The 27832-nt window shown below is 37.5% G+C and overlaps 1 protein-coding gene across 2 annotated transcripts in view; it reads right to left on the bottom strand.

Annotated features, from left to right (window-relative positions):
- Positions 1–7354: 7354 nt before the first annotated feature.
- LOC150083366 (uncharacterized) overlaps positions 7355–27832 on the bottom strand; it is a 38884-nt gene continuing 18406 nt past the window's right edge. The window contains exons 2-3 of one of the 2 annotated variants that reach the window (XM_090377216.1): positions 23431–23597; positions 7355–7585 (exon numbers count right to left, since the gene is read on the bottom strand). In XM_090377216.1, coding sequence (XP_090233342.1) covers positions 23453–23597 — 145 coding nt within the window. In that variant the 3' untranslated portion in view covers positions 7355–7585; positions 23431–23452. Of the gene's footprint in view, positions 7586–9631; positions 9768–23430; positions 23598–27832 lie in introns of those variants that run through there. The other variant, XM_090377217.1, reaches the window with a different exon arrangement.

The raw sequence follows: 27832 nt of genomic DNA, 5'->3' as shown, positions 1-27832 counted from the left end.
AGATATACACAACTAGAGTAATACAACCTGGGGTTGGGGGAGAGAAGAATCATAGTTATAAAATATTCATTAATAATGAAGTTTCTACCTTCAGAACTAATGACACTTGGCTTGGATGCACAATTTATTTAGGAATAAGAAGTAATGTTATCATCCAGTTGATTCAATTTGTCATATGAATCACAGTTTTTTTTTTTTTTTGTTTGTTTACACTTGACAACTATACTTCACAAAAGAGAACATTCTAACACTGGAAACTACATTTATTTGCATAATAATAGAATAATTCTCAAGAATAATCTTTTAGAAAATGTTTCAGAATATTTTACATTTGGAGACTAATGAAAATATTCTCTATACGCATCACTAGATCTGCAAGTGTTAGCTTCCATTTAAAAAGGAAATTAAGCAGTGCAAATGTCATTCATGCACTAAGAGACAATGGATGAACAACATGATATGATTATAAGACGAGAAAAATAATGAAAATTTTCATTTGGGTTATCATGTGATCTGTTGTCATTATTTGAAAAATAATGATAACAGATCACATCATAACTCAAATGAAATGAAGAAACATTTTTTGTTTCCAAACAGAAACAAAAGATAATTTTTTTCCACTCTGATTCAAATAAAGTAATCATAAAGAATGAACCAAAGTTGTTATAATCATCAAAATGGCAATTTCAGTCTTATGAAACAGTTTAATATTTATAATTGCTATAACTGCTATTTTGAAAAACCAAGTTTTAATTAAGCATATCTGTATTTCTTAGCCAATATGATGTCTAACTAGCTAGAATCAGTTCTACAAATCCAATAAATAGTTGCTCTATTATCACTCCTCCACACATATACACACACATAAAATATGCAATATAACTAAGATAAAGCAACTCAGCTCAGTTGCAATAAAACTGCATTTAAAAAAAAAATACATACATTTTTGAGATAGCTTTACCCCCCTCCTTTAAACCTATCCCTACATGACACGAACTAACCAGCACTACAAAAATCAAGTTTTTCCCATTATCAAGAGGATTTAAAATTAATGACTAAGCAATGGAAGCACAAAAAGAAAATCTTAAGAATGATTTACATCGTTCACTGTCTGAATTCTTCAACGTTGCAAAAATTTATAGGTTATAAGATTTCATTAATAATAAAACAATGACAAAACATTTATTACTGCAAAGCAAATTAAGATAAATAAAATTAAAAAATTATTATTTTATGGCATCTAAGTATTTTAGTATTATTTAAAAAAATTGTCTTTAAAGGTTTCACCTATTAATAAAAAAACTTCATTTGCCAAAATGCATACATTACATATACAGCAGACTCTCAATTTACAGGGATCAGATTAACAGGGACACTTCTATGTTTTGCAAGTCATAAATAAGCGACAAGAAGCGGCGTTATAAGTCATCATTGGGAGATTAGTGTACCTAATAGTGTTGTTGTTATTTGGTTTTTAGGAACATTAGCAACTAAGGCCATATTGCTCCGGGAATATGCGGTGGTCATTCCCTGACCTTTCCGCATCCTCCGTATACCTAATAGTATAACGTATTACCTTTGATCCCCCACTGTTTTCACAGTGGGGGATCAAAGGCATCAATAGTGCATCGTTGATTGTTGTGTTCCGTCACACCACAAAAGGGCAAATTTTGTTTCATTATTTATGTCAGGGATGTCGGAATTTTTTTTTTTAGAGTAACTTTTTTTTCTATTTTTGTTTAGAAATCGCGAAAATGATGGGTAAACGTAAGAATTGTACTTTCAAAAACTCAAAATTATTCAAAAGTTTGAAAACGGTGTATCCATTAAATCTCTAAAGAACCATTATAATGTTGGTGAACAAACCACACGTGACATTGTAAAAAATAAAGAAAAGCATCATATTGAAGATGCAAGTAGTGCATGGTAAGCTTTTTTTTTGTTTTTATCTATCGCCATACTTTTTTATATAGATTGCTGAACATTTTTCGATACAATAAGTCACCGACTTACGTAACTTCAGATTTACGTTAATGTTATTTATATATTTTTTATTATGACTGAATATTTCAGTGAAAGGGACACACATTTCACCATAATAACGTAAAAACCCACAGAATTCCAGCTATCGGTATTATCACAAATGGAATAAGATCGAGTTTACTACTAGTTTATAATGAATTTCACTAACAGAAAAGCCCAATAACCAGCAAAGTGCGCACAAACTGTTTTTATTGTTTTATGGCAATGTGCTTTAGTAAAATGTGAACTTACGTGGGATGATATAGTGAGTTTTTGCCTTAACCCCGTGAAGTTCTTTCCAGAAAATTTTATTTTGACTGTTTTGACGGTGCTGACTAAGGAAAATATGTGACAGCGGTACTAGTAAGTCTTTTTTTTTTTTTTTTTTTTTTTTTTTGTGTTTTTGTATGGACAGCTCCTAGAACAAAAGTTCATCTCCACCTCATTGCTCTGTTCAGTTTTTAGACTGTCAAGGTAAGGCCAGTGTGTAGCGTGTAAAAAAAAAAAAAAAAAAAAATTTTTTTTTTTTTTTTCATTCCACAGGAATATCCCATGCTGGATAACAATAGATGAAAAGGAAGGAGAAAGAGAGTTTGAAAGTTTTTCATCTCGCACGGGAGAAAGTGATAGGAAAGCAAAACTGTTTGTGAGCTTATGTGTGTGTTCTGTAGTGGGATGCTGTGTTTTGGCCACCTGAAAGCAGTGAGAACCTGGACGACTTCCTCCAGGTACTCGTCCCTCCTCCCTGGGGAATGAGTTTCCCCGGAGAGGAAAGAAAAAATCTTATATAAGATGAAGAGAGGAAAGGAGAAAAGAAGAGAAGGACTATCAAGAAAAGGAAAGCGATTAAGATGGATCAGAAAATTAAAATAATAAGAATGTACAAAAATGGCCAAACATTAACTAGTATTGCGCGGAATTCAGATTTGTCAGTGGCAACGGTGAACACAATAAAGGAGAAAGGCAGAATACGAGAAGCGCTGAAGCGATCAGCACCAATGAAGTCAACTATAATAACTAAGGCTATGAAATACATATCAGTTTTTACAGTACAGTATAACATGCATTTTTTCTTCCTTTTATGTTTTCTTTTCTTATGTGCCACTTCACCGCTGTCCCCAGATAAAGTTTTTAATTGAACTAATTAAAAATACATAACTATTTTTCTTCATTCTTCTGAGGATATTATGTGGTTTTTGTAATTTTGGCATATCAGGGATATAGCAGAAATATTTTATTAGTCATTCCCGAGTTACATAAAACTCGACTTACGTAATAAGTCCTGAAATGTATCTCTTATGTATGTCAGGTACTTACTGTATTTTTGGATTAACCGGAAAATCGATTATCCGGGATTTTTTTTTACCATCTATCCCGGAAAATAGAGTCTACTGTATACATAATTGCATATAAAATAAGTATACAAAACAATTAACAGTGTTATTCAATTAATTCTATGCTAATATTTTTAGTAAACACTAATAAACAAACTTTCTCTGTTGAAATTTGTTTTTGCTGAAAGCACTGTGTGCATTGCAAAAATTTGCATAATATAATTTAACCTTTCTCAAGTTTCTGCCTCACCATTAAGTACAAGTAATATTTTGATTTATCCAAATATTCTTATTTAATTCCAAACACCTTCCTGTCTCCTCTATCTAAAAATGAATGTTCTTTTTAAAGACCTCAATGTATATATATGCTAACACCCACACCTGGGTGTTAGCATATATATACATCCCTTTTTCATTGATTTGATCAAATCAATACATTTACACAACTGTATAAATATGGACATTCCTAGTGAAGTCAAGCTGGTCAGTTGCCCTCACCCCTGAAAATTATCACTTGCATCAGTAATAGATGAAAATCACTGGTAGAAACACCTTTCTATAAACCAATTAAATTAGATACTATAGTCAGCTACAGTTTGGATTGACAACTTTAACTGAAAAAAAAAAAAAAAAAAGGAAATGGGGTGATTTTTGGGGAAGGGAAGATGCTTTTGACATGCAACATATTCTGACCTTTAAAACTGTGGCAAAACATGGTTTGGTAATTTCTGCCTCAAATGTTCGTTAAAATTTTTTTTTTTTTTTTTTTTTAAATAAAACCCATACCATCCAGGGTACTATAACTTATCAAAAGTTATCATGCTAAAGCTTTGGCCAACACTGCAAAATACTGGAAGAAAATTACTCCCAAATATGGCTGGCTAAACTCCCCCCCCATGACCCCTCCCTCACTCAGATGCACAAAAAGCCCAATTCCTTTTTGCCCACACTATATTTATACTAAATTGGGAACAAAACTTCAATTGTTCATTTAGTTGAATCTAGTTGCTAAAGGAGTTGACTGTAGTCCTAAAGTTTACATTTATACTTACAAAAACCTTCCTGGCAGTCAAATTCAACTACAGGAACCACTAGTATTATCACAGTTTCCAATTTAAGCATAAGGCAACGATCTTATTATTAATGCTATGGCTAGAATAGCAATATCACCCCTTGCAGATAACAGTAGAGATATAATAGCACTCATTCTTTTGTTTACTCTATTGTTTATCCCAAAATTTTTATTTCAGTTTTATATATATATTCTTGCACTTATTTTCTTATACTTTTACTTCACCTTGAAACATTACTACAGTATTTGGTATACATTACTACAGTATTTGGTATATTTGGTTGAATCTATAGTTGAAACAATAGATTCAACTATTGTTTGCACCACCATAATATGCTCTGTTACATCCTCATTGCTGCTTGTGCATGTTGGTGACAGTAACCTAAACCAGTGGTTCCCAAACTGCACTCCCGCATATACCAAGGGATCCATGAAGACATTTCTGTAATGGCTACTTTGAATTTTACTTATTTTTTTAATTAAAGGAATAATGTTTAGTTAAAAATTATCAAAACTTCTTTAATTAACAATCTTTATTTTGCATGACCATTAGTATATCTAGTTAAAAAACCCCTGTGCCGACAAAACAAGCAAACAATTAGTTTAAGGTGAAATCATGTAATGCATTGTTACATATGCTGCTGATATATATTCTTAGCTATCTGATTACAAAGTATGTTGCATGTGGACACAAAGGAAATATACATGTTAAATTAACAAACTTGCATTTTTGCACCTGCTACAGATTTTAATAATCTCTAGCTGTGACATCCACTACCATGGATCACCAGTTCAGTTCAGTTGTAGCTCATATAGCATAAATACAAGGGAAGTGAAGTAATTATTTTTATTAGCTGCAGTGGTGTCAGTGAAATAACATGCAGTAACAATAATGTCAATTTGTTTTTTTATTTATCATGGATCAGAGGCTAAAAAGAGGTAGTTTAAGTATGCAATCAAGTACTATTACAGTAAGTACAGGTGTAACCATGTTGTAATTTTACATCGCCATCCAGTATCGATGGTACCAGAACTGCAGAAAGTAGTAAAAAAACAGAAGTAAAATGATTCCTCTTTGTCTCTGGGGTTTACATATACAGATGATGAAATTGCGACTGAATGCCCTATGTGTGTTGTGCAATAAAGTGTTATCAAACAGTTCTACGTTACCTGCCAAACTTTGTAGACACTGTGATACTAATCACCCTAAATATAAAGGACAACGATATTAATTTTTTCAAGCATAAGCTTGAGGCACTAAACTGTCAGAGCCTTATGGTGAAAAGTTCAAAAACTGATAATGAAAGTGCTACCAAGGCCTACAACAGGATAAGTTACCATATTGCACTTTCAGGAGACACCCACACAATTCCAGAAACCCTAATTAAGCCATGAGCAGCAATGGCAACTTTTGTGCTTGGTGAGCAGTCGAAAAAGAAACTTGAAACAGTTCAGTTATCTAATAACTGTTAAACATTGCATTCAAGATCTGTCAACAATTGGTGTGGCAACTTAAATCAAACTTTGCTTTTTCGTTGCAACTTGACAAATCAACAGACGTCTCAGGACTAGCAGTATTACTTGTTCCAGAACAAAATATAGGAAGATTTACTACTCTGTGAATCTCTTGAAAGTTGTATGACTGGAGAAGAAATGTTTAATGTCATAAATAGTTATATGATAGAACATGAAATCGGTTGGAAAAAGTGTGATGTGTGCACTGATGGGACCAGAGCAATGACAGGAAAAATGGCTGGGGTGGTGGCACATATGAAAGAGTTGGTGCCATACTGTTCGAGTAGTTACCACATTAATACCACAGACACATCATATCAGTGGGGATACCATAAATTATTTTCATGTCGCATGATCGTAATAAAATGCAAAACTTTAAATCACAAACCACTGCTTTCTCTCTAAAATTAAGAGCAATTGGGAAAATTAAACTATTATTTTAAGCCATAAAAGTTCAGTTTTGCTTTAAAACTCACGATCGTTAAAGCCTGTCTCTGTATTAATGCTATTTATTAGTTCATATAACACACAAGGAAAAGAACTTTAGCTGCAGTTTGGAAAATCATTACTGGAAAGCAGAGTTGGCAATTGCACACAATTTGACTGCCATGATCTAACTAATAATGTAACACCCAATTAAAAACAAAACCTCATGGTTATTTACAATTTGCAATCTTATGCACAAAGCGGACAATTTTACAGCTTTGTGCATGTAAATTTAATTATTGTGTTTTCTTTTATATCTCATTAGCAAATAATAGAGGAAAATTAATTATATGTCAGAGGAAAAAAAATTGCACTTTTTTGCAGACAACAGCTTTTCCGATGCAATCAAGTACTATTACAGTAAGTACAGGTGTAACCATGTTGTAATTTTACGTCGCCATCGCCATCCAGTATCGATGGTACCAGAACTGCAGAAAGTAGTGAAAAAAACAGAAGTAAAATTAAAGACAAGAATGAATGCACTTTCACAAATATAGGTAGAAACGAATGTGTTAAACAACTGCCATTGCACTTAAGCACAGCATGAAAAACTACAATCACAGTATTTTGAACTTTAATATTTAATATTCTTCATGTGCATACTGGTTTAACCAATTCATTATAAACGACAAAAATAAAACTGTCACAATTCCACAGTGACAGGAACTAAATAATTATTAAACAAAATCCCTGTTCAGAAAAATTGAAACAAAAAAGCATATGATTCAGTTTCCTAAACACAAAGCTTTATATATAATGCATAATTCCATTTTAAGGTTATATCAAAAAGTTATACGAACTTTTTTTACTTCCTTATCTCAATGAATTAGAATTTTCTGTGTGATGCAACATTTTTACACATACATGTATATACATACATACATTACCTTCAAGTAGCATTCTACTTATATTTTATAATGGGTAATTTATTTCGGTCTTCCTGATTGCAAAACCTGTACTTATTTTGAAAATGAAGTATGAACATTAGGTTACAGTTTATGATATGCTACCAGCAGCATTTACAAAAATATTAAAACCTACTGTTCATAATCTAATGTCATCTTCATCCCAGATTTACAAATTATATTCAAAAGATGAAACAAGATATAGTGAAAACTATCACAGTTTGGCACAGGTCCCATGTTCAACCCTGACCCTAAAAAAAAAAAAAAAATTAATTAATAAATAAAACGAAACAAATTCCATATGCATTTATACAACACTAATATGTACAAAGTACAATGTAACATTTCTGTGATTGTCAACAATGAACTATCCTGAACAGTTGTTTTATCGATATAAACAGAAAAAGCAAATAAAAAGCAAACTACAGTAGTATTCATCAAAACATAATGCAATATAGATATATAAATCAAGAAACAATTAAGAACAAACACGATAATTTCCATTTCAACTTTTAATTTATAACATTAAATTTTAATCTACAATAAAAAGCCATAAATAATCTACATAATTATTTATACTGTACTTCAATGAAAATTATAATATTTAATACAGTAATACCCCGAAGTTACGCGATAGGTGGGTCCGACGAAAATCGCTTAAGTCGAATTCGCGTAAGTCGGGGTATAACTTTGCATATAAATACATATAAATTTTGTTTAATTAGGACTAAGGACTAACAAAAACACTAGTTTAGAAGAAAAATATTTAATAAAATTGCAGTTCTTTATACATATTAATACAAAATATGTATTAAAAAAATAAATGAGTTACGTAAAAAGTTATTTCGATGTCGATGGCTTCATAAAATCTAACAAATTCGTCTGACGACACAACGCCTTTTTTTCCGCAGAATTTCTTCGTAGCAAGCTAATAATTTTTTTATTCCTTGCTTTGTAGCTATAACGCATTCTTCGTTGGAGTCTATGTTTTCTAAAATTTTTAAGGCCTTTTCAATTGAGCTGAGACCTTCTGTCAAGCTTGCAATTGTCATGTGCTTTTCTGGTGGAACTGGGTCTGAAGTGTCGGATACTTCAGTGACGTTTTGCTCACGCATCTCTATGAGCTCATTGACATCATCACCATTGACTTCCAAATCTAATTGCCTGGCAAGATTAACAACTTCTATCACATGAGCGACATGATCAGTTTCTGGCGTTGTTTTCATCTCGTTTTTGAAAAAAAATGGACAAAGTTTCTTCCAGACACCATTCAATGTTTTTTTGTGAATTTCATCCCAAGATTCTTCAATGATTCTTATGGCATCTAAAACATTGAATTGTTTCCAAAAGTCTTTAACAGATATCTCACTATTTTGTCTCATAGCTTCAATCAGACGTGCAAACGAACGCCTCGTGTAGTAAGCCTTCAATGTTTTGATGACTCCCTGGTCCATCGGTTGAAGCAAGCTGGTTGTGTTTGGAGGCAAAAACACAGCTTTAACACGTGGGTCGAAATTAATTAGGGTGGCAGGAGGGTGACTGGGTGCATTGTCAATAAGAAGCATCACTTTAAATGAAATCTGTTTAGACTTGCAATAACATTCGACTTTGGGTATGAAGTGGTGACCAAACCAGTCCTCAAAAACGGAAGCTGTCACCCAAGCTTTATGATTTGATTTCCAAATCACCGGTAAGCTAATTTTAGATATACACCAAACGAAAAAATCAAGAACCGCGTAACTCCGAGTTCGCGTAAGTCGGGGTATTACTGTATAATATAATATAATATAATATAAATACAATACAGTATAATATAATATTTATTTAATATAATATAACAAGTTTAATATAGTATTTATGTTACTCTTTATTTTGCATTGTATAACTTCTACATCGGTACCTCCCGCGCATTAATACTCTCACTTATAGGAATATATATACAAGGCGATTTTTTATTTATTATACCATTTTATTCATCTGATATTGTTTGGAAATAGACATTAACACGAACTACACTTAACAGTGTTGGGAAATCCATGCCACAACATGTTCATTGCATCCTCTGTGTTTATCAATAATGTGACACAGTTGGAGTGCAAAGTTGTGAAGAACATGCTCCAATGTTTCCTCTGACGCACAAAAAATTTCATCTTCAATTGTTTTTTTCAGCATGGAAATGGTTTGTAGATTCTTCTGAAACACTATCTTTGCAATAATCCCAGACACAAAAAGCACATGGATTTAAATTCAGGTGACTTAAGAAACCACACCCATCCTTTGCCATACAATTCAGGATAGCATAAATTACCATGTCAAAAATTTCATCCAGGAACTCCACAACAATTCCTGCAGTATTCATTGTTGCCAACAAAATCTCCCAGCCTTTTTCTACACAGTAATGGTGTTAATATGAAAAATGTAAAGCTTGCAAAACTGCAAAGAAAAGAAATATTGTGATATTACACACACACACACACACACACACACACACACACACACACTACATTAAGCAAGATGGGAAACTATTTTTCAGTCTACTTACATTCATATTTCCATAATTAAAAGTAAGGTATTATTTCAATATGAAATAAAAAAATTAATATGCAAAATTTTATATATACACACACTACCTGAGTTATCTTTGCATTAGCAACACTTACTTATGTAAGAATCAACTGGTCAGTGATGGCTGATATAAGATTCTAGTTTGCACACATAGCAATCAGTCTGCTTGTCTGCAAGGAATAATGGGTCAGTGTCAAGATCTTTCAGATTTTGAATGTGGAACGATTGTGTGGAGCAAAATGTGCAAGTACCAGTACCTGAATAACAGCCAACATGGCTAAGTGCTCCTATTATGTAGCACCATGAGTCTACTGTGAATGGCTCAACAATGGTCAAACAACCAGCCAAAGTTGCACATGGAACAGCTATATATGGCCGATGCCCATGGTGGGTATTAAGTATATCATCTTGTAACACAGCAGCAACTGGCCCAGCTAACCACAATACAACGTAGGAATAGCAAGACCAGTATACAATTGGACTATGCACCACACATTAGCTCGTACAGGCTATGGCAGTCGATGGCCATCACACTGCACATGCTCACTGCAAGACAAGAAACACCTTGCATGGGTACATCAGCACCAACAGTGGCCCACCAACATGTAGAAATATGTCATGTGGTCTGATGAATTCCAAATCTATCATGATGATGGACTTATCTATATTTCAAGAAAGTAACATGAGGACATGGCACCTGGAAGCACTGTTGGTGTTCAGCAGGGCTAGAGGTGGTGGTTTTATGGTTTGGGGACTGTTTTCTTGGCATGCCCTGGGTCCTCTGATCACCATTACTCAAAGACAATGCCTACCTTTCATCACCAACCAAGTACACCCCTTCACGATGATAGAAACGTGACAATGAATTCTCTGTCCCCCTACGGTTGTCCAACTCACCCAATTGTGCAGGTTTGGCATCTACTGGAAAAGGACATTTGATGCTATGATCAATCCCCCCCCCCAAAACATGTAAGAATTACTGGACACATTGTGCAATGCATGGATAGCATTACCACAGGAGACCCTGCAACACCTTGTGGAGTCTGCAACATTAACTTTTAATTTTAAAAAAAATGGGGAGGAAAAAAAAGCTAGGTACCTTCTTATGCTATTGGTAAAAATTTTACTTATGATCTCACCATTACTGTCAAATACAGTGGACTACAAAAATTTGCCACGAAACATGGCCATAACACATGTGGAGAGAAAGCAAACTCTGATAGTAAGAAAAAAAAGCATGCTTGACTTTCACATGTAAAACAGCTCTAATTGAAAATAAAAAGTAGTCTCCTCCTATTTTGAAATTTTTTTTTTTTTTTTTAACAACAACCCTGCATACAGAAATAAACGTTAAAAGCTAGATCTCCTCTTATACCATTGGTAAACAAACTTCTTAAATGATGTGACAACAAAAAGGGGAAATATAGGCATAGCTGATGTAGTGGGAGAATGAGTTCTAATGGCAGATAAAATCCAGATCCATTTGGAAATTTACACATTTGCTGAATGAAGTGACATCTTTAGTAAATATAAAGAAATGTCACTTATGGCATCAACACACTAGCCTATAAACAGATAAAATCATACAAAAGATGACAGTCAACTCTGATATGATTTAGAGATGGGCAATGCAACACTACTCTCCCCAATGGGCAAGTAACAGGAAACCAAATACAATTAAGCAGTATCTCTTATTCAGATTGTACCACAAAACCACTTTAGAAAGCAGTAAAGATTTAACTAATATAAAGATTAATAACTGCTGACAGAGAAGGCAGCCTTTACTAAATTAACAAGGGAGAAACAGTTTTGGTTCACATTTTTAAATTTAATTCTATTGACAACACAGTTAGAATTGTCAGGTGTATTTATCTGCTTTGAAAATTAATCTTTACTAATATAAATTTTTTATTAAAGACCAATGAGAGAGGAGTATAAATGTCATAAACATCACTTAGGTTGATAGATAACAAAAAATATTTTACCCTAAGTGTTTTTACATACAGTGAAGGTAGGCTATATTTATATGTAATTTTGAAAAAATAATAAACAATTAAATGTACAAGTTAGTGCATTTGCATCATTTCTGTACATAGCCAACTACATAAGTAGTTATAAATTGGCATCAGTAAGTATATCTCATTGTGAATACCTTCATGAGTTGCCATGATATTGCATTACCTCGATTAAGTAACGCTTCACCATAGAAGACTATTGTTACTTATTCTCAGCGGATACTATTACCCATACAGCACTGTTTCGGAGCTTATTGGTTGTAATCTAAATTACTCCACACCATCAGGCATCTCTCATATTGTGGATTTATACTTCGCAACTGAGTTGTCATCACTGCAACACCAGGGTACCTGCCCACCCACTGATGAGGAGTCAATAAGCTCCGAAACAGTGCTGTATGGGTGATGGTATCCGCTGAGAATAAGTAACAATAATCTTCTCCTATGGTGAAGTGTTACTTATTCGAGGTAGTGCAATATCATGGAAACTCGTTGTGAAGGTATTCACAATATGAGATATGCTTAATGATGCCAATTTATAACTACTTATGTAGTTGACTATGTATAGAAATGATGCAAATGCACCAACTTGTACATTAGTTAAACTATTTACGTAACTCGAGGCTTTAGCCCTAAACTATACTGTAACAATTAAATGTAAAATTAATTGTTACGGTATAGTTTAGGTGAGCTGCAGACTTTCTATCATGAGTAAGACCATAGTTTGTTTACTTTTTTTTTAATGAAAACCCCAAACATGGGTATTAGAACCTACAGTACTTAACACCGTGCATGGGTTGAAGGTTGAGAAGATGAAAGAAGAAACTTGTTGATATTAGACTTGAACTTCTGTAGATTGCAATTTTCAATAAATACATGACAGAAGGTTGGTCCAGAAAAAGGAAGTTGAATGCATAAACGATGAAGAAGAAAAGTTGGTTCTGTGAGTTTGAAGTTGGACAGTAAAAGGATGCTGACTGGTTGCGGCAAGTGTTCGAAATGCTTTGGAAGAGAGAGTGGGAATTACAGAAGCCAACTCAGAAGAAACAGTGCTCATGGAAGTATCTACAGAAGAGGCATATAACAGATACAGAATGTCTATGAGACAGGGAGTGAAGAGACTGTTAGAGATCACTCATTAATTGGTCAACTGCCCTCTTTTGAATGGAACCTAGAAACTTGAGGTTTTGGGAGCACTGCCCCAGATGTCGGAACAATATTCCAAGGTAAGGCAGATTTGCAGAGTGAACACCTGTTTGGAAGAACAGGAACACCGACAGCGAAAGAGAAAACCAGTTTTTTAGATGCAGAGGATCCAATATTTGTAAGGTGCTTATACCAAGTGAGATTAGAAGTCAAGATAATCCCAAATAGAGATAGTTGATCTTGCGTAGAAATCAGAGTGTCATCGAAGGTAAGCATAGGAACAGAAGAATCCTTTTTACACAATATAATACAGGACTAAGTTTTAGAAGGACTGAAATCAACTAAGTTATCTTTGCCCCACTGGAGAATTACCTGGAGATCAGCATTTAAGGAATTGGTAGTAGATATTCAAGAAGTTAAAGCTGTTTGTGCAGGGCAAGGTTTCTCAAACTGGAAGATGGAATGCAATGTGCTATCATCAGCAAAACTATGGATAGGATTTCCAGTCAATGGAAGGTCATTAATATACAAGAGGAAAAGAGTGGGAGAGAGAACTGAACCTTGGGGAATATCAGCATTAATGGAGAAGTTAGAAGACAGTCATCTCCAATCATCCATGGTGAGCAGTCAGAGAGAAAACTGGATACCCAATTACAAAAAACAGTTGGCAAAAATTAAGAAGGAAGCTTATTTAGAAGACCTTTATGTGAAACTAGATCAAAAGTCTTTCAAATGCCAAGAGCAACTGCTTAAAGTTTGAAACCAAACTTTACCACTGAATTTGTCCACAGATGGGTAACATAAGCCAGAATATCAGCAGATCGACACTGACAGAATCCATACTGGTGATCATTGAACAGATGGTAGGTTTCTAGATAGTTTAAGAGTTGGTGGTTAACTGATTTCTCCATTACTTTAGAAAGAGTAGAAGTAAGTGCAATGGGACAATAAATGGATGGGAGGGATTTGTTACCCTTTTTAGAAACTGGCTGGATAGGAGCAAATTTCCATGCAGAAGGAAAAACACCTTGGGAGTAAGAAAGCAAAAAAAGGTGACACAGAACAGGAGTAAGTTCAGGAGCACAGGTTTTGAGAACAAGTAGAGAAATACTATCAGGACCTGGAGCTTTCTTAACTTCTAGATTGTTCAAAATCCTTTTGACTGAAGACCATAGGAGGCAATGAATGGAGTGTACTGGGAATTCTAGGAGGTGGTTTACCAAGATCATCAATACACGAGTTGGAAGAAAAGGATGCCAGCAGGTCAGCTTTTTCTTTGGCTGAAATGGCAATAGAACCATCTGGTTTTGACAGAAGTTGGTGCAAAGTTGCAGCCAAAAGCTTTGGCATGAGACCAGAATGATCGGCTACCATTTGGGCAAGAAGAAAGTTTTCAACTGTTACTGTTTGAAATCTAGTTTGGATTGATAACTGCTTTACAATTGGTGAGAGATTTGGTATAGGCAGAAAATGAACCTTGGATACAAGCCAGTTCTGATATACAGAGTGTCTCAAAAGTACACGGCATAACTTCAGGAATGAGTTCCTCATATGTAGACAATAAAAAATATTTTATATCAACATAGTTCCGGAAATGCTTGGTTTCCGAGTTTTGAAGGTCTGTCTATGACACTTAACTGTTCACATCACCTTATAGTAATTGCTGAAAATGTCCACCTTCTGCCTGAATACAGGCCTCACATCAACGTCTCATGGACTCGCGAAGACAATGCCAAATTCTTGGCATGTTTCATATTGTCTCACAACCTGCCACAATTCGATTGCGGAGAGTTTCCACATCAGCTACCGGAGTCGAATACACCAATGACTTTAAAAGGCCCCACAAGAAGAAATCTAGTGGGTTTAAATCAGTGAATGTGGAGGCCAGGCAGTTGGTCCACCTCTACCTATCCACCAACCAGGAAACCTTGGATTCTGGTAATTACGGGCTAGGCTGAAATGTGCTGGAGCGCCATCGTGCACAAAGTGTGCTTGTTGACGAATGATCAGTAGCGTGTCTTCCAAGAAATCAGGCATGTTGTTTTCCAGAAAGTTTCTGTACGCCTGCCCTGTGAGTTTGTTTGGAAATACATGGGACCCAAATAACTTATCACCAAAAACACCTGCCCAGATGTTGAGGCTGAACCGCTGTTGATGTGAGGGAAGAATTGCATGTGAGTTTTTTTCAGCCCATACATGCTGATTGTGAAAGTTTTGGATTGTGTCTTGTGTGAACTGTGCTTCATCTGTGAATATCACTAAGGCAGGAAAGTGAGGAGTTGTACCACACTGCTGCAAGAACCACTGGCAGAACATTACTGGTGCAGGATAATCTGCTGGTGACAAAGCCTGTACCCGTTGCAGATGGTAAGGATACAGTTGGTGTTCTCGCAACACTCTCCAAATAGTCGAACATTGAACAGCCAGTTGCATTGCTATTCTGTGTATGCTGATTCCAGGAGTGGCATGCACAACATCCAAAATCTCCTCCTCTACTTCAGGAGTCGCAGATCTTGGTCATCCTCTGTCGGCAGCACGAGGTGTAAAGGTCCCATGTTAACAAAGGCGGCGATGGCTACCTTCAAATGTTTTCCTGTCTGGACAACTTCGTTCTGGGAACCTTTCGTGGTACAAACGACAAGCTTCCAGAGTGTCCGCCAAACTGTACATAAAGTGCATATCCGCTTGCTCCTGATTTGAGTACATGGTCGGAATGGAAAACAACCAGATTCTGTCAGTACCTTGTGATGAAGGAAATCACCTGCGGGAGATAAGACATTCCGGTTAATAACTTGGGAACCAAGCATTTCCGGAACTACGTTGATATAAAATATTTTTTTGTCTACATATGAGTAACTCATTCCTGAAGTTATGACGTGTATTTTTGAGACACCCTGTATATAACATTCTTATCGTGAACAGCCTTAGCTAGCACATTTATTGGAAAACCATGGTTTATATAAAGGACGAGATTTTAAGGTGGAGTGTGGAATAAAGGATTCCATCCCTACATGAATAATTTCGCTAACACAATCTGGGCAAACGATAACATTATTATTATTAGCCATATGGTGCAAGGAATCCTGAGACTTATGCTGCACCAGCCAAAAAAAAAAAAAATTCCCACATTACCCTGAGAGAGAGAGAGAGAGAGAGAGAGAGAGAGAGAGAGAGAATCACCAAGAAAGAGAAGAATGATGATATCAAGCTCAGAACCGTGGGTTTGCCAAGCCCATACTCACCGGATGTGAGACCCTGGGGTAGGAAAAGTGTTGAAAGAGTAATCTAAACAAGGAAAAAAAAAGTCTCCAGAACATCTCATTTTGCATTCTTGTAATGCCAAACAATACAAGGTTGAGATATGCAGTGCCCAAGCATGTTGGCTGCATGCTTAGGATTGTCTGGTATTCTGATAGCCAAATGAACAATCTGCACAAGGCCATTAGTAATCGCAAAAGCCTCACATCTTTACCAGCTGGGGGTCGTCTGACTAGAAAATGGAAGCCAGCTGGAGCTGGAACATTTAAATCACCAAGGAAAATTACCTCACTGTTAGGAAAGTGCGACTGGAGAAAGTTAAGTTTTGAAGAGAGGAAGTCAGAGTTCCAAGCGATTAGCGAAGTTGGGGGAATGATAGAGGCAACAGATGAATTTAACAGAATGTGGTAGAGAAATTTTAAACCAGACAAGGTCAAAATGAGGAGATTCCAAATTACACATTACTAAGTCTCTCACAGGGAATGTCAGAACGAATATAAGCACAAGCACAATGTTAAGCAAAAGGATCATACAGCAAATAATTCAGACACCTGAGATGAGCAGTGGTTGAATCATCCAGTAAATCGGATTCTGTCAGAAAAAGTGGAATTGGACATCATTGAGATTAGAACTGAGATCAAATATATTTGTGAAATGAATGAGGAGGTGTTTGGGAGTTCAGATCTTTTTGCAAATAAGTTTGTTCTACTGGTTTTGCAAATCATGGAGTATTCAGTAGTAAGAAAGGGTAGGAGGGAGGAGGACATGCTGTATGACGTAATGAAATTTTTGGATATAGCATACGAATGGTAAGAATATACCCAGCTCCTTGACATAACGTAGCCTCCATATGCCCCCACATACACACTACTCTGACTCACTCCAGTCACTACTTGGCAGAGTAGAGACAGCAAGATTATACACTAGCTGATCCAGAAGCCTCCCAGAGAATTACCAATAGGATCAGTCCAGTGGACTATTTAGCAGCTGGCGTGCAAACACCGTTTTACGGCTGCACCATCGAAATATAAGGAAGGTTGGGTTTCATCATGATGTCTATCATAACCTCAAAAGGCATCACTCATACTGCATGATGGAAGAGATGGGGGAGTGTTTACCAGAACTTTGCTCTGGAGACTAAACATGGGTTCCACTACTTCAAGCCTCCAATAAGCAAAGTGGTGGCATTGCACTGGTTGATTAGAATCATATACCACCTAGTATTTCCTGGTAACACAGAGAGGCAGCATTCCTTGGCTATGCTCAATTACCAGGTAATTTTTTTAACTGGTAATTAAGCATAGCTGTTTTTACAAGAGGTGATGAATCTGAAAGCAATTCGACTTTTGTGAAATTTTGGAACGAAATATATATAAGGAAAACTAATTATTCATGTTCAATTTTTACTAATAGCCAGTTTTTTTTAGAAATGATAGCAGGTGATGAAAGAGCGCTCTGGACCCTGGGTGTGCCAAGCTCATACTCACCAGCTGTGAGCCCCTGGGGTAATATCTGGGGTTTTGTTAGAATTAAGCTTCCATCACAACTCACCACTTGCTAAACTCTGCTAATAAATAACCTTGATGTTTACGCAGACCAGTGGTCACAAAACTGAGTAGAGGCAGTTTCATTTGAGAAACGTGTTCATATAAGTTGTGAATTGTGCTTTCTGTGGGAGGCTTCTTTTTTAAAAATAATCTATATAAAAGGATTTACAGATGAAAACAAAATTGTTGGCAGCTTTATCAACCAGAGTAATAATAAAATGCTCAGGTAACTCTTTCAAATGAGCTTTAATTTTAGCCAAAATTATAATGCTTTTAAGCATTATAATTTGGCTAAAAGTAAAGCTAAATCATGAACCCTATATGAACCTAAAGGGTTCATGATTTAGATATACAGAGTAGATATTAGAAAAGTGATATAAAAGATCTGCAAGGGCAACAGTGAGCCACATATGGAGAAGGCTTCAACATGGATATTATTTTTATACAACACAGATATACAAAAATGTTTCATCTCTATTAAGAATAAAAAGGATGAAATTTGGTTTTATTTTATTGTTTCTTAGGGTATACAGTTTTTGAGTGTGATTGTATTCCCCCTCCCAGGAAAAATAATTTCTTAATTCAAAAAGCAGAGAGGTAAAATGGATGAATTACTTTAAAATTCATATGTAATGATAAATACTTTAATATCATGTTTCAGCTATACATGCATTTTCAGTTTATCACATATTAGTACATATTAATGGACCTGGTAACTTAATATATTCTTTTAATAAATCCACTTGCAATTGTGACATATTATAAGCCTCTACAGTGAAAGACTAAAAAACTGCATCCTTTTACAGTCAACATTCCCAAATAATAATCCTCTTTAATATTCAAAGTTAAATACATAAGATCCTCCAGGAGGTTCCAGAACAGACCAACAAAACCTTTACATATTAGCATTAGTAGAGGCATATGATGCAAGAAAGCAAGCTTATGCAGCATCAGCCAAAAAAAAAAAAAAACTTCCACTTCACCCCTCCCCGTTCGTTTGAAATACCTGTCCAGCTGAGCCTTAAATTTATTTAGGCTATCAACTTCCACAACAAGGGATGGAAGTCTGTTCCACCAGCCAACCACCCACTGGCTAAAGGCAAATTTCCGCACATCTATCTCATATCTGTTTTTCCTCAATTTGAATTTATGCCCTCTCAGGTGATTATTCTGAGCAAGAGGCAGAATCCCATCAGCATTGAGCATGCTCAAACCATTCAAGGCTTTATACACCTCTATCAGATCACCTTGCCGGTGCCTAGTCTCCAAACACTGTAATTTGCAAAACTTAAGCCTTTCTTCGTAAGAGCAACCCTTTGTTCCATTCACTAATCTTGTTGCCCTTCTCTGTACTCATTCCAACATCTCTACATCCTTCTTGAAATGAGGCCTCCAGACCTGTATACAGTACTCAAGGTGTGGCCTGACAATTGCCTTATACAAGGGAATAATCACCTCCTTAACCCTGCTAGAAAAATTCCTGTATATCATTGATAAGACACCATGAGCTACTCTTGCAGCTCGTCTCCACTGCTCAGAGAACTTCATATCTGCCTGCACAATTACCCCCAGGTCTTTTTCATTCTCTACCACTGTCAGTGTAGTACCACAGAGTTGATATGTTACTCTGGGGTTGCTGTTTCCCATATGTAGTACTTTACATTTGTCAATGTTATACTTCATTTGCCACCTCTCAGCCTATCTGCTCAACTTTTCCAGATCCTGTTGCAGCAGCATAGCATCAGTAGTGTCATTAACAACCCTGCCAACTTCTGTATCGTCTGCAAACTTGGACATTAAGCTCGATATACCATCATCAATATTATTTATAAATACAGAAAACAATAACGGACCCAACACTGACCCTGAGGGACTCCACTGATAACAATAGTCCATGATGAGCAGTGTCCATTGATTACCACTCTGTCTTCTCCCCCTCAATCACCCCTTTATTCATAGCAGCAATTTGCCTCCAATGCCACACTGCTCCAATTTGTGCAGCAGTCTTCCATGTGTAACAGTATCAAAAACGTTTCTAAGATCCAAGTATATAATATCAAAGTTATTCCCTGCATCCAGTTCTTTTGTGACTGCATCATAGTATCCAATCAAATTGGTCAGGCAAGACTTCCCCTTAACAAAACCATGCTGTGTCCGAGCTATAACTGAAGTCTTGTCTAGATGATCCTGCAGTGCTTCTTTAACCAGTGCCTCCATTAATTTTCCTCGAACAGAAGTTAAACTCACAGGTCTATAATTACTTGTGTCAGCCTTTGATCCTCCTTTGTGAATTGGGGTCATAATTGCACATCTCCAGTCTACGGGTACCTCCCCTGAGTCCAAGGAAGCTCTCATAATTATGGCTAAGGGTTCGCTTACTTCCTTTGCTGCCTCCTTTAATATAACTGGATAGATCCCATCCACCCCAGGTGCCTTTCTTGTTTTTATCTACAACAATTTCTTCTCCACTTTACTCTCAGTTATTACAAGATTATCTAGCTTACTGCCAGAGTTGAATACACCTCTGGAATTCCCCTTGCTGAATAACTCCTCATGTGTGAATGTCGATGCAAAATATTCATTTAGTTTGTTAGCTACCTGAGCAGGATCATCAACAGTTGAACCATTGATACCTGATATCAATGGTTCAACTGATGATGATCTGATTTATCCCCTTCCTTCTAAAGTTTACATAAGTAAAGAACTCTTTGCTGTTTTTCTTTGCATTCCTTGCCAAAGATTTCTCGTAATCTGCCTTCGCCTGCCTAACCTCCTTTGTAACTTGGTTACAGATCAAATTATATCTATCATCGGCTTCTGTGTCACGTGTTAATTTATATGTATCCCATGCATTTTTCTTCTCTGCCATATGTCTCATTAGTTCATCTGACATCCATTTAGGCCAAAACCTTGAACAATATTTCTTAGTTGGCATGTACCGCCTAGTAGCTCCCAAGATAAGTTCTTTGAATGCTTCCCATTTTGAATTTGCTGTTGGTAACATCATCAGTTGGTCCCACTGTATAGAATTTAAATACTGTCTCAGACCATCGCAGTCACCTTTACGAAAGCAATAACCCTTCCCTTTACCCCTGATGGTAGTTACCTCTTTGAGTAAATCCCACTTCAGCACACTGTGATCACCACCACCTAGTGGTTCCTCTATCTGCAGATTCTTAATGCATGAAGAATCACTACTGATAATCAAATCAAGAGTATTACTCCCTCTAGTTGCCTCCCGAACATTCTGATGTAGAAAACAATCATCCAATAAATCCACAAGAGCCTTGCTAGTGCGTGAGTGACCAACCCACAAATTCCAGTCAATATCTGGGAAATTAAAATCCCCCATTATAAGACTCTCTGATTTACTAACCCACTCTATTTCCCTGTACAGTTTCTTATTATACTCATCAGAGTCATTAGGCCTATAGCACACTCCTACTCTCAATTTTGATCTCCCAATGCTTATGTCACACCAAACTGACTCGACACTACACTCTCCAGCGATGTCAACTGGCTTCACTTCCTTGGATTTTATGTGTTTCTTAACTAATAGCATAACCCCTCCTCCCTTCTATCCTGTCTATCCTTTCTGTAGAAGTTGTACTCCCCAAATTCCAGTTCTGCATTCGTTATATCTGTGTGACACCACGTCTCGGATATCCCAACAATATCTGCCTTTGATGCTTTGAGCAATAACTCAAATTCATCAAATTTATTTACCAAACTCCTAGCATTGGTGTACACGCAAGTATACATGCACCTGTTCTTTTTCTTGGCTACCCTAACACAACCCATGTGTTTACCTGCACCGCAACGACTCCCAGCAGTCCCTGAATCATCCTGCATCTTATTTTCCAAGCTGCTGCTCAGTGCAAGAATCACCTTCACCTCTGCCAGTGGCTACTGTTAATCTATTAGTCCTTGTATTCCCCCAAGCTAGCAATTTTCCGACCCACCTAACACTGCCTCGATAGCATCAGCAAATATTCTTGCACCCTTTCTATTTAAGTGTATCCCATCCCTGTAGAAGCAGTCCCTTCTGTTAACAAGTACAGACAAGGCTGGAAAAAATTCTACCCCTTGAGCCTTGCACAATCTTTCTAGGGCCGAATTGATCGACAAGGCTCTCATCATATACTCCCTCCTATCGTGTCTGGGCAGAATTTCAGACACTTTCAAATTCAACCCTAATTCACGGCTTTTTTTCAACAGTGACCTGTACTTGTTAAGTAATTCTGCCGGTCTCCTACTCTTAATATCATTAATGCCAACGTGTACAACTATATCACCTTTTGTGCCCTTAAAAGATGATATCCGCTCTACAACGTCATCAACCTTTGCCCCTGGCAGACATACCCTGGTCCTGTTCCACCTATCCTTTTTACAAAGCATGTTCCCCGTTTCCCTGACAATAGAGTCACCAACAACTACTAGTTCCTGTGGGACCAGCGGATTCTGCCTTGGGGGTTGCCGCTGTGTTGCGTGATGACCAAGTGCAAGCTCTGGCGTTGATGTGGGCAGCTGAGAGCTTGATGGACCCCTCTCTTTAGATTCTTAATATAATGAAATAAAGATATAATGAAAGGCAACAATTAGAGGTTCAAATTATTACTTTAAGTTTACAGAAAGCACAATTCACAACTCATATGAACATGTGTTTCTCAAACAAATCTGCCTCTACTCTATTCTGTGACCACTGGTCTGCATAAACATCAAGGTTATTTATTAGCAGAGTTTGGCAAGTGGTGAGTTCTGATGGAAGCTTAATTCTAACAAAATCCCAGATATTACCCCAGGGGCTCACATCTGGTGATTATGGACTTGGCACACCCAGGGTCCAGAGCTGGTTAACATCATTCTTCCCTTCCACTTCTCTCTCTCTCTCTCTCTCTCTCTCTCTCTCTCTCTCTCTCTCTCTCTCTCTCTCTCTCTCTCTCTCTCTCTCTCTCTCTCTCTCTCTCTCTCTCTGTGTGTGTGTGTGTGTGTGTGTGTGTGTTCATTCAGAATTTTTTTTTGGCTGGTGCAGCATAAGCCTCAGGCTTACTTGCACCATATGGCTAATAATAATAATATTAAAATGATTAATTCTCCTGTCACTTGTTTCACCACAAAATTAATCTTACTTATAAAGTAGTGTACAAGAGGGGAAAAATTAAATCCCTCAAGTAAAAAAAAAGTGAAATCTTCATGGTGTACAGTGAAACTCAACCACATACTCAACCAAGATTTGGCACTTTTAGGGAATTTGCGGGTGCCAAATAAGAGCTTGATGGATTTGGGAGGTTCCACTGTACAAACAATTTGATTTTAACACTTTAAAGCTTGCTTAATTTGTAAGTTTGTAAGAAAAATAAGTGTCTAAATGTTAATATAATCAAATAAAAATAATGAAATTCTGTTGTTTCCATATATCTCTTAATCTAATAGTAACTTACTGTATAAATTGCTGTTAGCCTAAGTCAGATGCCAGCATGAAAACAGACAAGTTTCATCATCTAAAACCACTACATTAGAGGATGGCGGGAAATTTCTTTAAAAAAATATGAAGCAAGAACTTACACTGATAAAAATCCTCTAAATGTTACTTCATTCTGTATTTATGATTACGGGCATCAAACAAAGTGGTATCTTCCTCTTCATCATCTCCTTTTCCTAAAGGTTCCATCTCTAGATCTGTAGATGTTATTACTCCATATTTACGTGTTTTACTTTTTCTCTGCCGAACTCTAAGAAAAATTCACACATTATACATTGAAACTATTTTTCAAATGTATTTTTATCTTTATATAAACCATCTATTTTACTTTAATCCTATGTAAGTCTAGTAGAAATCATGACACCAAAACCTGTATTTATGTAAAATAAGGAGGGTTATCAGTGACAACCACTCCCACTTGTACCTACTTTTGTTTTGCTTCTCCTAAATAGTCAATATGTATTTGGTTTTCAAGAAGCCAAATACCACTATTTTAGACAAGCAGTTATAAAAATCATTACCTTTTAGCTATAGTTAACACAATGAAATTCAGAAGTAAAACTTGGTGAATTAACTATCTCAGGATTACATCACTCTGTGTGAACAGTAATAGAAAGAAATTTAAATACTCAACAACCACAGTATATTCAGAGTATATTGTGGCTCTTTCATATTTAAACAATGGTTCAGCCAACAATTTTAATTATCCCATTTGCTCATTCATTTTCAATCTCAAAATAGATTTACCAAATAACTTCATGAAAGGCATTCGCATTTCAAGTGTGAAAAAGCCACTTTTGCATATATGTTCATCAATGGCTACACCGATGATCCCAAACATTATAACCAGTGAGTTATTATGCAAATTGAAGCAACTGCAGGTGAATTACGGCTTGTGCACGGGTCAGGACACGGTATAAAAAAACACCTGATACTGAGCTCCATTAATCAGTGCTACTCTTGTTCTTCATATGCGAAAGGCAGCGGACTTAAACGAATTTGACAAAGGCCAAATTGTAATGGCCAGACAACTGGGTCAGAGCATATCCTATCAGAGCATGCTCACAGTCAGCCATAGTTAATACCTACCGAAAGTGGTCAGAGGAGGGAAAACCCACGAATCACTGGCAAGGTGTTGGACGACCACTGCTCATCGATGCTATGTGAGCTATGCTCTCCTGGATAGTATATGGCAACAGAAGGGCAACTGGCACAACTCGCCAGTAATTGGAATGCTGGTGATGGGAGTAATGTGTCACAATACACAGTACATCGAACCCTGCTGAAAATGGGGCTGCATAGCTGCAGGCCACTCCGAGTGCTTTCGTTTTTTCGTTTTTTTTTTTTTTCGGAGCATTAGCAACTAAGGCCATATTGCTCTGGGATATGCGGTGGTCATTTCCTGACCTTTCCGTATCCTCCGTATTTGGTGGTGACGGGCTCGAACCCCGGTCTAATCAAGAAGCGTGTGCTACGCACTACTGCTCCTTCCCACCTGGCTACGGAGGCGCCACACTCCGAGTGTCCATGCTAACAACAGCTCACTGGCGGCAGCGCCTACAATGGGCACGCAAGCATTGAAACTGAACCTTGAGTGATTGGCAGAAGGTCGTCTGGTCCGATGAATCACATTTCCTGTTGCACCATGTGGACGGCTGGGTACATATGCATCGTTTACCTGGGGAAGTGATGGCACCCGGATGCACCATGGGACGGACGAAAACAAGCCAGTGGCAGCAGTGTCGTGCTTTGGGTGATGTTCTGCTGAGATACCCTGGGTCCAGTCATCCATGTGCCAGGCACTCTGACATCTACCACCTACCTAAACATTACACCAGAGAGGTGGCACTACTGTTCCTTCTCTGTGCTGATGCTATTTTAACTGCTCTCGTAAAAGCTGGATAATACTTCGGATTACTGAGACCTCGGACTGCGTGGACCATACCAGTGGATGTAGCATTGCTTTCCTTACCTCCAGGTAAATTTTCATAATTTTTGGATGTGGGAAGGCCATATTACTAGCGAGCAGATTTATCATTATTTGCACTATGGAAATCCACGTGGTAACCATAACGAAAACGTTATAAGGCAGTGAAGTCATATTTAACGCCGCTGCTCTTGTAAAATCGAAAATTTTACTGGGATTGGTGTTTGCCTTAGAAACTCTTGACTGGGTACCTCACATATATGTTTATTTAGACTTGGGTGTTAGAATTGCCTAGATATAAACCATGTGTTTTGCCAGTATCCTTTGTTCACTGTCATATTGCTTTCTACTAGTTGCTCTAAATATTTATTTCTGAGAATAGTTTTGGGGCCCTCTGCATTCTAGTTGCTTTGGAGGAAAACTACAAACTCGACTTCTACTTCGCATGATGAGATTTTGACACTTGATAACACTGCCTCAACGCTGGACAGTGACCATGGCCCAACTATTCCCACCAAACAATGTAATTTACTGGAAACAATGAAATCTCTGTTCTCCCCACCTCCTCTACCATAAGCTGACCATAGTGAGAAGCTGTTCTCTGTTCCTCTGTTAATTTCAGCAAAAACAATGCCTCCAACTTCTTTGCCACCATAAAAAACTCCCACAAGAAATTAACCCTGTTCTCCTAGGGGGATTTTCATACTTGGCTGTTTCCCCCCCAAAGTGTCAGTGGGGATAGTATAAAAATACTAAGGCACACCAGAAGCCTTCAAATTACACCACGAACTTTTGGCAGGCACCATTCGCCAGCTTTTTCACAGCTATATCCGGCCATCACAAATTAAACCCGATAATCCAAACTTTCCCGGTTATCCGGAATACAAGTATGGAAAGAAGAGCTGAAAAATCTAAGGACTCCCAGGAACTAAATGACGATCCAGTCACAACGGACCCCCAGAACGAAGTGGAGGATCCCCGTTCTGGATCCCAACCTAGCAAGCAAAAAAATCGCAAACAGGACGGTCCCAAGTCGGAGCGGGAAACATGCTCTCAGACGATGACCAGGGAACACACAGAAATCACTGTATCCAAAAAGGATACAAATGAAGATAAGCAGCAGGGCCCAGCCCTTGACCCTGCCATACCAGAGGGCTCTATATATGAGCCCTCAAAACTGCACTGGAAAATATATTCAAAGAAAATTCAAATCGAGTGTCAACCAGCCTGAGGTTGCAAATTGTGACCATTTTTCACAAAATGGAAACAATTCTCCACGACATGTATCTCGACAGTAAGAGAGCAATCACACGACTATAAGCCTATAAGGAATGTGGGACAAACCAAATGCCACAGCGTGCGCCCACATACTCCCACAAAAGTCAAACTGCTGTAGAACTAAAGAAGCAAGTCATCACCAAACTCCAAGACAAACTTTAAAACACACGAATAAGAGCGGTCAGGAAGACCAGGAATGCTGGAGTCCTGATTGAGACTGAAACAAGAGAAGAGGCGGTAAAAATAATACAAAATGCCAAGATGCCTGACTTAGGACTGTCTGCAACTTCCCCGAAAAAGAAAGGACCGGCTATAGTGATCTATGACCTGGAAAAAGATGCAACTCGAGACCAAATCGTAGAAGAGATATACCAACGGAACCTTGTGCACACCTAGCAGGCCAAGATCCTGAAACACTGCTCACTCCCAAATACAGTACGCCATCGAAAAACCCATCCAGAGTAAACTGGATATTAGACCTCACCCCGGGGGCTTGGCAGTCTCTTGCCAGACAGCCCAGGATCTTTATCAATTGGAGCAGTCTCCGCTTTCAGGAACAGGTGGTGATCCCCAAATGTTTTAGGTGTTGCAAATTTGGGCATAGCACCCACAACAAACTGACCTGTAGCCACTGTGCTACCAAAGGGCACTCCTTTGCCAATTGCCCAAACAAAACTGAAGAACCTGCAACAACTGTAAAAGTCTCAAAATGGATGCCAAACACTCACTCAGGGACAATAAATGTCCAGTGTACCAAAAAGTCAAGAATCTCTACCAAGCCCAACTAGACTATGGGGACACACAATAGAGCATACAACAGGTCACCTTTCTGCAAATTAATGCACAAAGAGCCAGAGCAGTGGCTGATCAGGTCAGAGTAAAAGCGGATGAGGAGAATATTGACATCCTCATCCTATAAGAGAGCCATATACTGCTTTCAAGGCAGTCAGAGGATACCCCCTGAACTATAAAATTATTCAAACGGAAGATGACACCCCATGGGCCACAATAGTGGTCAGGAACCCAGACATAACTGCAACAAGGATCACACATCTCTGCACAGCTTGGGCGGCCTGTGCCCACATACTCACCGCTCTGGGCTCCTACTACATCGTTGCTTTATACTGCCATCCTGGGGAAGATATCACCTTTGTGGTCAGGTACCTCCAAACAGTCCTGGACACTGCCAGGAACACTGATTATTTGCACTGATGCAAACTGCAAGTCGCCAGTTTGGCACAGCCATACAGCAGACCGACGGGGAACCAGAAACGGACAAA

This window comes from Mastigoproctus giganteus, chromosome 7, assembly GCF_048544385.1.
Source record: "Mastigoproctus giganteus isolate SK-2022 chromosome 7, ASM4854438v1, whole genome shotgun sequence".
NCBI classification, from domain to species: Eukaryota; Metazoa; Arthropoda; class Arachnida; order Uropygi; family Thelyphonidae; genus Mastigoproctus; species Mastigoproctus giganteus.
This window is presented reverse-complemented; position numbering and strand designations above follow the sequence as displayed.